At 52.2% G+C, this 11,322-nt stretch overlaps 4 protein-coding genes across 5 annotated transcripts; 3 read left to right on the forward strand and 1 right to left on the reverse strand.

Annotated features, from left to right (window-relative positions):
- Positions 1-177: 177 nt before the first annotated feature.
- On the reverse strand, positions 178-4,479 carry J3458_011727 (uncharacterized protein). 2 transcript variants are annotated; one of them, XM_066119960.1, is made up of 4 exons: positions 3,881-4,479; positions 2,393-3,793; positions 1,999-2,333; positions 178-1,925 (listed from the first exon to the last, which is right to left on the reverse strand). In XM_066119960.1, exons 2-4 carry the CDS (start codon positions 2,393-2,395, stop codon positions 698-700), a joined length of 1,566 nt encoding a protein of 521 aa, XP_065975078.1. In that variant the 5' UTR covers positions 2,396-3,793; positions 3,881-4,479; the 3' UTR covers positions 178-697. The 2 variants fall into 2 exon arrangements, with proteins under 2 accessions (XP_065975078.1, XP_007812113.2); XM_007813922.2 differs by having other exon boundaries at positions 1,999-3,793; positions 3,854-4,449.
- Positions 4,480-5,170: 691 nt separating this feature from the next.
- On the forward strand, positions 5,171-9,547 carry J3458_011729 (uncharacterized protein; the record flags this gene model as incomplete). The annotated part of the gene is made up of 3 exons (XM_066119961.1): positions 5,171-5,674; positions 5,732-7,800; positions 7,855-9,547. 3 exons carry the CDS (start codon positions 5,171-5,173, stop codon positions 9,545-9,547), a joined length of 4,266 nt encoding a protein of 1,421 aa, XP_065975079.1.
- Positions 9,548-10,144: 597 nt separating this feature from the next.
- Positions 10,145-10,702, forward strand: J3458_011730 (uncharacterized protein; the record flags this gene model as incomplete). Its single annotated transcript, XM_007813920.2, has 1 exon — positions 10,145-10,702. The coding sequence occupies one exon, from the start codon at positions 10,145-10,147 to the stop codon at positions 10,700-10,702; it is 558 nt and encodes a 185-aa protein (XP_007812111.2).
- Positions 10,703-10,742: 40 nt separating this feature from the next.
- J3458_011731 (uncharacterized protein) lies at positions 10,743-11,135 on the forward strand (the record flags this gene model as incomplete). Its single annotated transcript, XM_066119962.1, has 1 exon — positions 10,743-11,135. One exon carries the CDS (start codon positions 10,743-10,745, stop codon positions 11,133-11,135), a length of 393 nt encoding a protein of 130 aa, XP_065975080.1.
- Between the last annotated feature and the right edge of the window lie 187 nt (positions 11,136-11,322).

The raw sequence follows: 11,322 nt of genomic DNA on the forward strand, positions 1-11,322 counted from the left end.
TATATGGGAACGGCAGATAAATGTGAGCGGGGGGCTGGAGTGTCGGACGGGGAATCTTGTCCATGGAACTAGGTTCGGGGAACGTGAACGAAAAGAATTGATATTGATCTTTGACGAATGGCGTTGATGAGTCCCGTCATTGCAAAAATTACTTGAGATGGGACATGGGTGAGGTGAGACGAAATAAGCCCTGCTCAAAATCCACTTGTCTGTAGTGACGGAATTGGTGACGGGCTATGCTGCTTGCTCGATTAGGCAAATACTATGGAGTTATATGAGGTCGAAGGTGAAGTAGGAAACGTTTAGAAAATGACAGCTAAGTGGTGAGACTAAAGAACTTATCTTTAGATCGAGTTGACGAGCAGTTTGACGACATCAAGGGAGGAAGGAGCACAAAGACCGATCGCCCTGAGCAGGTCACCACGACAAAGCAACTGCTTCCAGACAAGACAGATGCTATGTGCAGCTGAAAGTCCATATCGACATCCAAGTATTGCGTGTGAATCATCATTCATCTCGTACGATGCAAAACAAATAACGGATAGACCTTAAACGCCGGCAGCTCATTACAAACCTCCAAGCCGTCTTGTTGCTTCGAGAGCGCATAAATGGGAGCGCATTAAGTAAACCACTACGGCCTGCAAGTTGTACGTCCCTGTACGTGCCCTTCATCACAGCCTCTAGGGGTATCACACAATCACACACTCTCCCTCGCATTGACCGGCGCGCCAGTAACGCTCACCCCGTCCTCGTCCATTGCTCTTGTTCTTTGAGCAAACTCGCTAGTCACGATGTCGGAACCAAACGGGCTTGTATATGTCCCCCTCCCGCCATCCCGAAGCTCCCAGCTTCCCACCCGTTCCTCATTCCGCCCAGCGTTCGACACCGTCACGTCCGCATCGCCGGCCATTTTGTCATTGCCCTTGAATCCTCCCGCAGCAGAGCCTGCAGGCCCTCCATCCTGCCTCCCATTACGACTGAAACGCCAACCACCAAGGGCTATGAACCCCGCTGTGACGCATGCAATGAGAACGGCCATAAGCACGGCACCAAGGACCCCGGCAACAGCAGGACTGATGGCGCTTGAAGATGAGCCACTTCTCTGATTGTCCCGAAGGTTTGGGGTCAAGCAAAATGTCGACGTTGTTCCTGGGCTGCAGATTGTGCACCATTCACTGGCGGTTGTGCTGATCTCGTTCATTTTGCGGAGAAAAGAGGTATAAGACATAGCGGCCCCCCCAAATCCAGATCCAAATAGAGGGTACGTTGAGAATTGATCGCCAGAGTCCGCACTCGGTCTGTATGAAAACCGCACTTGAAGGCTGTCGGTGCTACTGCTGTGGTCACTCTCGCTTATGAGCTCAAATGCAATTGCAGAGCCAGGCTTTGGTAGCTGGGAAAACGGGCTCGCCGCAGCATTCTGGTCATTCATGAGCCCTGACGCCCCAAAGAACGCCATCAGGGACCGGGAAGATCCGAACATGAATGTCAGCTTCCCCCTCGTCCCGCTAGTTGCTAGGAAGGTGCTGAATTGGTCCGTTACTTTGTTGGCCAATGTCCGTCCGGCAATGCTATAAAGCACATTGAGGGGATCATCCTTGTTCATATTGCCGCTATAGCTGGTCTTGGACTGCTCGAGCGAAAACGCATTGTTTTGCAAAACAGAAAGAGTGCCATTGGGGTCCTGGAGGCCTTTATGAACAGTCTCATTATAGGCATAATTGAAGTCAACAAAATTATATATCTCTTCCGCATTAAGGTATGTTGCTTGGCCCGCTGGCAAGCTGCCTTGCATGGGGTCGTTAGAAAACAATTTGGTGTAGAAATAGGCCTTGTCGTTGACTCTCTGGTTGATTTCAGGGCTTTGAGACAGATTCTGGCTCATATGGCTTTGCCACGCGGTGCACGCTTCGTAGCCTTCAATACTATTCAGACGTCGAATTAGCATCTCCCTCCGAGGCACGCCTCGCCTGTCCGTGTAATCGAGACAAGACTTACGCAACAGAATTACTGTCCGAGTTCGGATATGTGATGATGTGAGCGTACTGATACCCATTTAGCGGATAATCCGTAGTGTTGGAATCTAAGACAAGATTATGTCCCACGTAGCTCGTATTAGGGTTGGGAGGGTAGAATCCTTGCATAAATGCAGCAGCACTGCTTGTCGACCACTCCTGCGTTGCAGCCATGATGGCCATTTGGGTATTGTCAATGCTGTCGGTTGGTAAGCTCTGGATGGGAGCAGTGTCTGTACTATTTGACGAGGCAGTAGTATTGCTCGCGCTGCCACCTAGATATCGATTGCGAAAAGCTGCCCCCAGTCGCTGCATTTGCTGAGCACCGTTGGGCGTGAGGATGACATGATCACTGATGAGGTTAGGCGTAGTCTCACCATGATTGACGAACACAACGGCAGCTCGGACCGTTGAGTTTGTAGTTTGCGCAGCGACGTGGGCCAACAAGCCACACGCGGCGACAAGACTTGAGGTCGAGATCATGTTGCGTGGAATCCTATGGCAAGCACCAGGACAAAAACCATGTCCGATGTAACCACGATGGTCTTAATCAATCACCACATGCGAAGATGGGGTGAATTTCAATAAAAGACGACTCACTCGGACCTTCGGAAGACGCTTGGGATGGGCGCGAGGTCATCCAAAGCCAAGACACAAAATCGAGACAAGGCTGCGAGACAAACTTTAGTAATTACTTCTTTTTCTAATGGCTGGTAGCTTCGACTAGCTAAGCAAGCTCAGCTCTATGGACCCCAAACCCAATCGTTGCTCCAATCTCAGCAGCTCAGACTCGTTCTGGTGTGTGTGGTTGGGATAAACAGTTAACGGTTTAGGTGAGGGGCTTGACGGTGCCGGTGCGGGTGGTGGCCACTGCGGGGTCATTCATCGAAACTGCAGACATCGCGATTCGCCTGGGCTTGGTTGTGTGAGCCTGAGCTGCACCTCTGACGACAGAGTGCTCCCCTTGTTCAGCCTCTTTTCTCTCTGGACTAAAGTTGTGATTCCACTATGACATGTTGTAAGTCTTGGCTGCCGGTTGCGGCTACACGGCGTTCTCACGCCTCTTCCGTGGTCATGATAGCAGAGGCTTTGGAATCGGATGTTGTAGTAAGCTAAAATATTGCTTGCTGTTCAGACTTTTGTTCAGAACAAATAACATGATAGCCCGGTCCTCGCCGAAAAACGCAAAGCGGCCATTTACTTGCCAGAGCCAAAATGAATAGGTAAAAGAGTCAAAAAAAAGAGGTTCCAGAGGGAGTCGAACCCTCGCTGGCGGAATCAGAATCCGCAGTCATAACCGTTAGACCATGGAACCGGCTGAAGCGGTGATCCACTTCACATGGTAGGTATTTTGATGCTGGACGGCGGTATTATTTCCATATATATTGTGCTCGTAACCAGATCGGACCGGACCTCCTCTACCATAGGAACGCGGAGTAGGGAGGTAACGAAAATATCCAGGTTCCAACAATGGTTGTGTACTGCGAATATGACGTGACGACGTGGATGACACCTAAGTCCTCATCCTTTGCGTGACTGCTCGCACGTGGATAGGCAGAGTGGTGACGATAAGAGTCTCATAGCCCCTTAGTGTTGAAAGCATGCTGCTGCGGTCGAGTTGCGACATGTCCCCAAGCATGCCTGAACGATTTGGCTACTCCTGATACGGCATGCGGGCATGCCTCCTTAACTCCTGGTTTACATATCATTCTGTAACCCTCTACTCCGCATGCCGGTTGCTCAGAGTTGAGAAGCGTCTTGCAACGATTGAACAATCTCTAAATCTCTCGGCTATTAGTGTTCCTTGTTGTTAACGACGGAATAGTCCAAGCACGGACATGGACGCCGCCCAAATGCTTACTGACCTGCAAACCGCAGAAGTGAACAGCCGTACTTGATTGCACATGCTGAGTGTTTTCAGAGCACTTCGTGTTAGCTAACGGGGCAGGGACAGATTCTATGTAATGGGCTGAAACAGGCAATACGTTGACGATGAAGCCAAGCCGACCTGGATCCGCAAATTCCAAGCAGTTAACTGTGATCGTGCGGAGTACTCCCATGTTCAACTCCGAGTACTAGTAGTAAACGATTATCTTATCAATCGATGTGACAGACAAGGTGAGACCTGCAAGGGACAGATGTGGCGCAGGGATGTGTTGTTGTTCTTGTGCCCCGTGGAATGCAGATAGCTTGCACCAAGTCGAGGAGATGGAGCTAGATGGCCGCTGCGAATCAAGATTTATTTAAAATAGATAAATAGAAGTACGAAGCTCCTACAGCGGCAGGGTGCATTACGAACTGCAGTGGTTGGACACATGGATATGCCAAGGGCATCGGTTCGGAGAGATGAAAATAGTTCCCAGTTACTACTGATGTGCAGCGGTAAAAGGCAAACAGACCTTGGAACTGGAGGAACCGGCAAATTGGGATAGCAGTCGCGCCTCAGAACAAGCGAGGCGAGCACAGTCAGCAATCATGCGATACATGCGAACATCTCCGAGGACTCGACAAGCACCCGCCTCGCTCCTGCCTCGCCTGCCAACTGTATCGAGATCGACGACTAGTGGCCTGATTCTGCAGACTCTTCGTCCTGTAATAGGGGAAAAGCACAGAGTAATGTAACTTACCCGTCAGCGACTCCAAGTACCGTGCGCCGCTGGCGCTGAAGTGCTGTCCGGGTCTTTTGAACTGGCACACGTGCGGTGGTGCTGCTTTCGCTGAACTAGCAAACTGGTACTAGCTTAGGAAGGTAGGTACCTAGCAGGTACTCCCTAGGTAGTCTTGGTCCGTATTAACCAGTGAGCTCCAGCAACCTATCCAAGTACTGACGGGTACCAGGCTCGCGGCCGCTGAGCCTCCAGCCAACCAACCCAGCCGAGACTGAAGGAGACGAGGTCCGACGTCGTACGAACGCCGTCAACTGGTCCGTTCGACATCCGCCGTCTACGCTCTCACTCTCACACACACACACACGCACACACACGCACCACACTCGCCCTCGCACACCAGACTCCCTGCACAGCTCCCGTCGTCACTTTGTGTTTCCCACCATCAGTCGTCCGGGACCTCTGTTTTATGTCCACTGCTGTGCACAATTAATCGCGAGCTGCCTGTCTTGCCGACCGGTCGCATGTAGCGACTCAAAGGCAACCACCATGTCGACCGACGTCGTGAGCGACGTAGCGCCTCTAGATCCTGGGGCTCCCGCTTCCCAGTCCCAGGGATCAGGACCCAGCTCTGACCCTCAACCAAATGCACATGCAGCAGGTCCTGCTCCGACACCAGTCTCCAATCAACATGCCACCGGCCCTGAGGACCAGATCGAATGTGCAAAGCCGACTGCTGCCGTATTTTTGAACTCGCCGCCCGATAGTAACAATGCGACCAAGTCCGATACTAGCGACTCGGAGCTGAGCGAACTTGAAGAAGAACCAACGCTCGACGATGCACCATCCGCACCCACGCCCCAACCTGCGTCTGCATCTGCACCTGCTGCGCCTGAGGCTACGACTAATTCTGTGCATTCGCCAACTGAGAGGCCCGAGGGAGCAAAAGAAGAAGACGAAGAGGACATCGGAGAAGTACTTCCCGACGACTGGTCTGGCGCAGTCCCCATCTTTCGCCCAACATGGCACCAATTCAAGGATTTCCAGAAATTCGTATGTTTCCTGGGCATGAATGCATCATTGCCCACTATGCTAACTTTCTCCCTGCAGATGAAAAAGGTTGACCGCTATGGCATGAAATCCGGCATCATCAAGATCATCCCTCCAAGGGAATGGAAAGATGCCCAGCCCCCCTTGGACGAACTTGTCAAGCACATCCGAGTTCGAGAACCCATCAAGCAAGATATCATGGGATCCAATGGTACATACCGTCAAGTCAACATTCTTCATGGCCGGTCCTACAATGTTCCACAGTGGCGACAACTCTGTGGACAGAGCGAGCACCAGCCTCCCGCCAGACGCGGTGAACGCCGAGCCAATGCCGATAAGCTCAAGCCAGCTAGGTCGAGAAATGTCGTCTCAAAAGAGCCCAAACAATCAACCCCAAAGAAGCGTGGTAGGGGCCGACCAGCCAAGAACAAGGGCAAAAAGAGGTCAGATGATGGGGATGAACGTCCCATGACTCCTGTCTCGCCCAAGCCAGAGCCTGAGGAAGAGAAAGACAAGGCTGTTGACTCCATTGAGCAGGAACTCGAGGAAGATGTCCAAGAAGATGACGAGCCCACTGTTGGCAGGATGGGCGGTCAAATGGGCGGCGCTAAAACACCTAAACCCAAGACGCAGTCTGTGTCGGCTCGTCGCAAGTACAGCCGACGCGAGGGATCCACCATGATTGACGAGGCAGCGTTCAAAGATTTCGATTATCGTATGGATATTTCCGAGTTTACCCCGGAGCGATGCGAAGAACTGGAACGAGCATACTGGAAGACTCTTACCTATGCCGCGCCGTTGTATGGGGCCGACATGATGGGCACCCTTTTCGATGACCGAACAGACACTTGGAATCTTAACAAGCTTCCGAATCTGTTGGATGTCCTTGGTACAAAAATCCCTGGAGTCAACACGGCATATCTCTACTTAGGCATGTGGAAAGCTACCTTTGCCTGGCATCTCGAAGATGTGGATCTTTACAGCATCAACTATCTTCATTTTGGTGCGCCCAAGCAGTGGTATAGCATTTCTCAGGCTGACGCTCGTCGATTTGAAGGTGCCATGAAGAGCGTGTGGCCTGCTGATGCTAAAGCGTGCAACCAGTTTTTGCGGCACAAGGGCTTTTTGATTTCTCCCCATCACTTGCTGCAACATTACGGAATCAAGGTGAATAAGGTGGTGTCGTACCCCGGCGAGTTTGTGGTGACATATCCTTACGGCTACCATTCGGGTTATAATCTGGGCTACAACTGTGCCGAGGCCGTCAATTTCGCCCTAGACACTTGGCTGGAGATGGGCAAAATTGCCAAGAGATGCGAATGCGCACAAGCTCAAGACAGTGTCTGGATCAATGTTTACGAAATTGAGCGGAAACTTCGCGGGGAGGAAACAGAATATGAGGAGACCGAGGACGAGGACGACGAGGACGACGAGGATCTATCTGGCTTGCCCACGCCGCCAGCGACCAACGGTGTTAAGTTCAAGGATGCAAGCAGGAAGAGAAAACGAGGTCCAGGTGAAAAGAAGACCAGAGTTAAGAGGGTCAGGCTACGACTCAAGGCTAAAGTGGAACCACCATGCTGCCTCTGCCCCAACGACATTCCCCATTTTGACATCCTTCCCACAGACGATGGTCGCAAGGCTCACAAGCTATGCGCCCTTTACATCCCTGAAACGTACATAGATTCTGTGGATGGCAAGGAGGTCATCTGCAACGTTGAAAGCGTGCATAAGGATCGACTGAATCTCAAGTGCTTACTCTGCCGCTCGAGACGCGGTGCTTGCTTCCAGTGCTCTCACCAGAAATGTGCAAGGGCCTATCACGCTACGTGCGCGGCTGCGGCTGGCGTTTTTGTCGAAGATCAAGATATTCCTGTCTTTGGAGAAGATGGTATGGAGTACAAGGAGCAAGCTTTCGAGTTCAGTTGTCGGTTCCACCGAGTGAGGCGGGACAAGAAGACGGATGGCGACGCCCTGGAAATGGACACCAACATTCGAAGCGCAGCCAAGGAGCTCAAGACGGGCGAAATTTGCCAATTTCAGTACCTCAAGGGTGAAATCTTTGCCGGTGTCATTGTCGAAAACCGCCTGCAGGACGAGACTCTCTTAATCGATCTACTTCCTCCGGGGTACGTATATACATTCAACTTACCAGGCCGGCAGCAAATGCTAACTTGTCAAAGTGACCGGTTGGAAGTCGAATGGAAGTGGCTGGTTCTGCCAGATCCTGCCGATTACCACCTTCCGAAGGCATCAGCAAAGGCTTTGCCCATGCCAGCTTCCCGCAAGGCCAAGGATAAACTCAATACCAAGAGAATTCATGCCGATAAACCAAGAAAGGATGACTTGTTTGCCGAAGGCTACAGATGGGCAGAGTTTGAGCTTTATGAAGCTTCAAACAAGGGACAAGCTAAAGTCGACTTCAACAAGCAAGATCAGATTTGGCACTATATCGGCAAGACATCGACAGAGGCGAGGGCACAGTATACAGAGGACCCTACACAGCAGCGTCACAATCCCAAGAGCAACTTTTTGGATACGATACCCAAGCCTCCCAGGCCAGCCCCTACCTCCAAGCCCATGTACAACCACCAGTCATACCTTGCCAAAGCCTTGGCTTACTCTTACAGTCTTGCGGGCAACTACGCCGCGGCAAACGAGCAAGTTTCATTTGAAAAGCCTTATATATATAAACCCCGAAAGCCGGCTGAGGCTAATTTCACGAAGCCCACGACGTTTGCGAATCAAGGCTTCGCTGCTACCCATACATCTTCAGTTGGCTCAGCACCAGTATTCCACACTTACGATCATCAAACGGCGAACTTTCGACCGCAACCCACATTGACACACAGCACGCCGCAGAACCAGAATGCGGCACCTGTGGAAATCATGCACTACGTTCAGATGCCCCAGGCGGCAGGAAACTCATTACCTCAAAGCCGCCAGCCTGCTTACCAAAAGCCTGCCAACACACCATCTGTTCAACATAGCAAGCCTGCATGGCAAGTCCACTCGTCGGTGTATCAAAAATACCCCTTCTTTCAAGTGAATTACAATCGGTATGTGTTGACCGCAGTGTCCCCAAAGGGGTTGTATAGACTAGTACCGCATAGGGATTCATCTAGATATCGGACTCCATACTCTCCGTGGGGTGGCTTTACGAATGGATATGAAGGAAACCTTCGGGCACATTTGATGGCAACCCAGCACAATTCAATACAACATTCGACATTTGGTGGGACTCCTGGACCCCAAGGGCATGTGCAACAAGTGCAACAATCACCGGTAGGGCAGCCAATACACCCAGTGCACCAAATGCACCAAGCACAGCAAGTTCAGCAGTCGTCACTCCCGCAGGCACCTAAGCCCAAGCCAGCGCCAGCGCCAGCGCCAGCGGCAAAGCCCTTCAAGGTTGGACTTCCCGCCGCTATTCATCTCTCCCTACAAACGACTAAATCAGCTATGCAGGTTCCAGCAAAGGTGTCTCCAGTGCCATTGCCACCAAATGTTCTCGCTGCCATGGCCAAGGCTTCCGAAAGCCAACAAGCACCAAGACCGGAGCCAAAGCTGCTGAAGGATGAATCTCAGCCAACACAGACGCACTCGGTGGAGCCTACACCGCCATTAAATCAGCCATCTGTAAAGCCGTCCGGGTCTGAACCGACGTGGGCAAATCAACCGCAACCTGCTTTCCCAGCCACTCCTGTTGCGCAACAACAGCACCCTGGACGAGACAACTCGTTAACGCCAGTGGGACTAACACCGCAAGAGTTTACTGATGTCCCTGGGTCAGAATCTATGCAATTTGTGGAACGGATGATGCAGAACTTGCGCAGAGCCTCCATGAATGGAGGGACGGACAGGACGGACATTTAAGGGGATAGAACTAACGGAATTGTAACACTATTATGTGAAATATACCGGGGGCGGGTTCTATCCTGCCCACCCAGGCGAATCGATACCCATTCCCTTCCAAATGTTTTATAGACGAATGGGAGGCATTACCAGGATTACACAGACGGCGTTGAACGAGACGGCGTTGCACGGGGGGCTTGCTTTTTTCTCCTTTATTTTTTCGGACGGGAAACGACATAGCTTATGACAGGGAAACGGACATGAATGTGGTCGGCAGTTGGCAGGGTTGGGGTGGTTACGTGAATTATGTACATTATGCCGGCTTGTGCTCGAGCTCAAATATCCGGGTATTTAGTAGCAAAGAAAGAGCTGCGTTATCTGACATGGCTATTAATGGCTTTGATTGAGGTGTTCAGTCACAATCTGAGAAATGTATCGCGCAAATGGCCGTGGGAGCCTCGCAGCTGGCAACAGTGCCAACGGAGCCCATGTTTATCTACCTACCTAGGTACCTAGTAGGTAGGTGATTAACAAATTCCTGGGGACGTCCTTTGTGCAGCTTTCCTCATTCACGAGAAAGCTTCCTAGAGTCTCTTCGCCGATACACACCTACCAAAAATGAACACCAGTGAAGCCGCCGCGTGGTCCAACGACGACGCGGAGCGGGCAAAGATTGAGAACCGCGGGCTCAGCACCAACAAGTACGTCCGCGGACGTCGACTGGGACTTGGTGGCTCAAGCATCGTGTACAAGACACTGCGCGTCAGCGACGGCAAAGTGCTTGCTGGGAAGTCGTCCAAAGCACCCAAGGACCTGGAGAGGGAGGCTGACATTCTCGGGCTCCTGCAACATGTACGTTGCTCTCCGCTTCCTCGCAATGCCAGCACACGGCCTCTAACGCTTTATCCACCGCTTGCCGACTTGCACCAGGAACACATTGTGGCGTTCGTCGAACTATACCACGATCCCCTCTGCCCTGTCTCCGGCCTGCTTCTCATGGAACTCTGCCCTTACGGAACCCTCCAGGCGCGGATCGACCAGGTGACGCCTCACATGGCACGGGGAGAAGTGCTCAGCGTGGTGGCTGCATATTGCACGGGCTCTGGCGTACATGCACGCGCGGGGGATGTACCACTCGGATGTGAAGCCGCGCAATGTGCTCCTACAAAACATTGATCCCGTCCGCGTCGTGCTGGCGGATTGCGCAGACGTCAAGATGTTCGGGCAGCAGGGCAAGTTGAAGGGAACGCCGGCGTACTGGTCGCCGGAGATGGAGACGACGAGGGCGCACTGTGGTCCTGCGGATGACATGTGGGCTTTGGGAGTGACGCTTCTGGGCATGGTTGGGCAGTGGCCGCAGATGGTGTATACTGTGAGGGATCTGGAGATGTATCCGAGGAGGTGCTTCGAGCATGTGTGCAGGTTGGGGGAGCTGAATCCGGGCGTGGGAATTACAAGGCTGTTGACGGGGCTGTTGGCTTGGGAGGCGGAGGAGAGGATGAGGGCGGAGGAGTGTGTGCTTGCGGTGGGGGAGCTGGAAGGGGCGGAAGGGGGAGAGGAGCTTGGGATCAGGTCGCCCGAGGCATTTCGGCCCATGTCGTTTTGGTGAGGGTGGTGAAGATGGAGATCACGGTTGAGGTTGTGTGATATATATGCCTCGCCAAGCCTTGCCAGGCGAGGAGTAAGGACTTGATTATCACTGGTACCTAATGTGGCAGCTTCTCCGCACGAGACTGATTAGGCTGTGACATCCGAGACTGGGAACAATTGATTCACTATCATGGTGCATTTATTAG

This window comes from Metarhizium acridum, assembly GCF_019434415.1.
Source record: "Metarhizium acridum strain ARSEF 324 chromosome Unknown scaffold_234, whole genome shotgun sequence".
Lineage (NCBI taxonomy): Eukaryota > Fungi > Ascomycota > Sordariomycetes > Hypocreales > Clavicipitaceae > Metarhizium > Metarhizium acridum.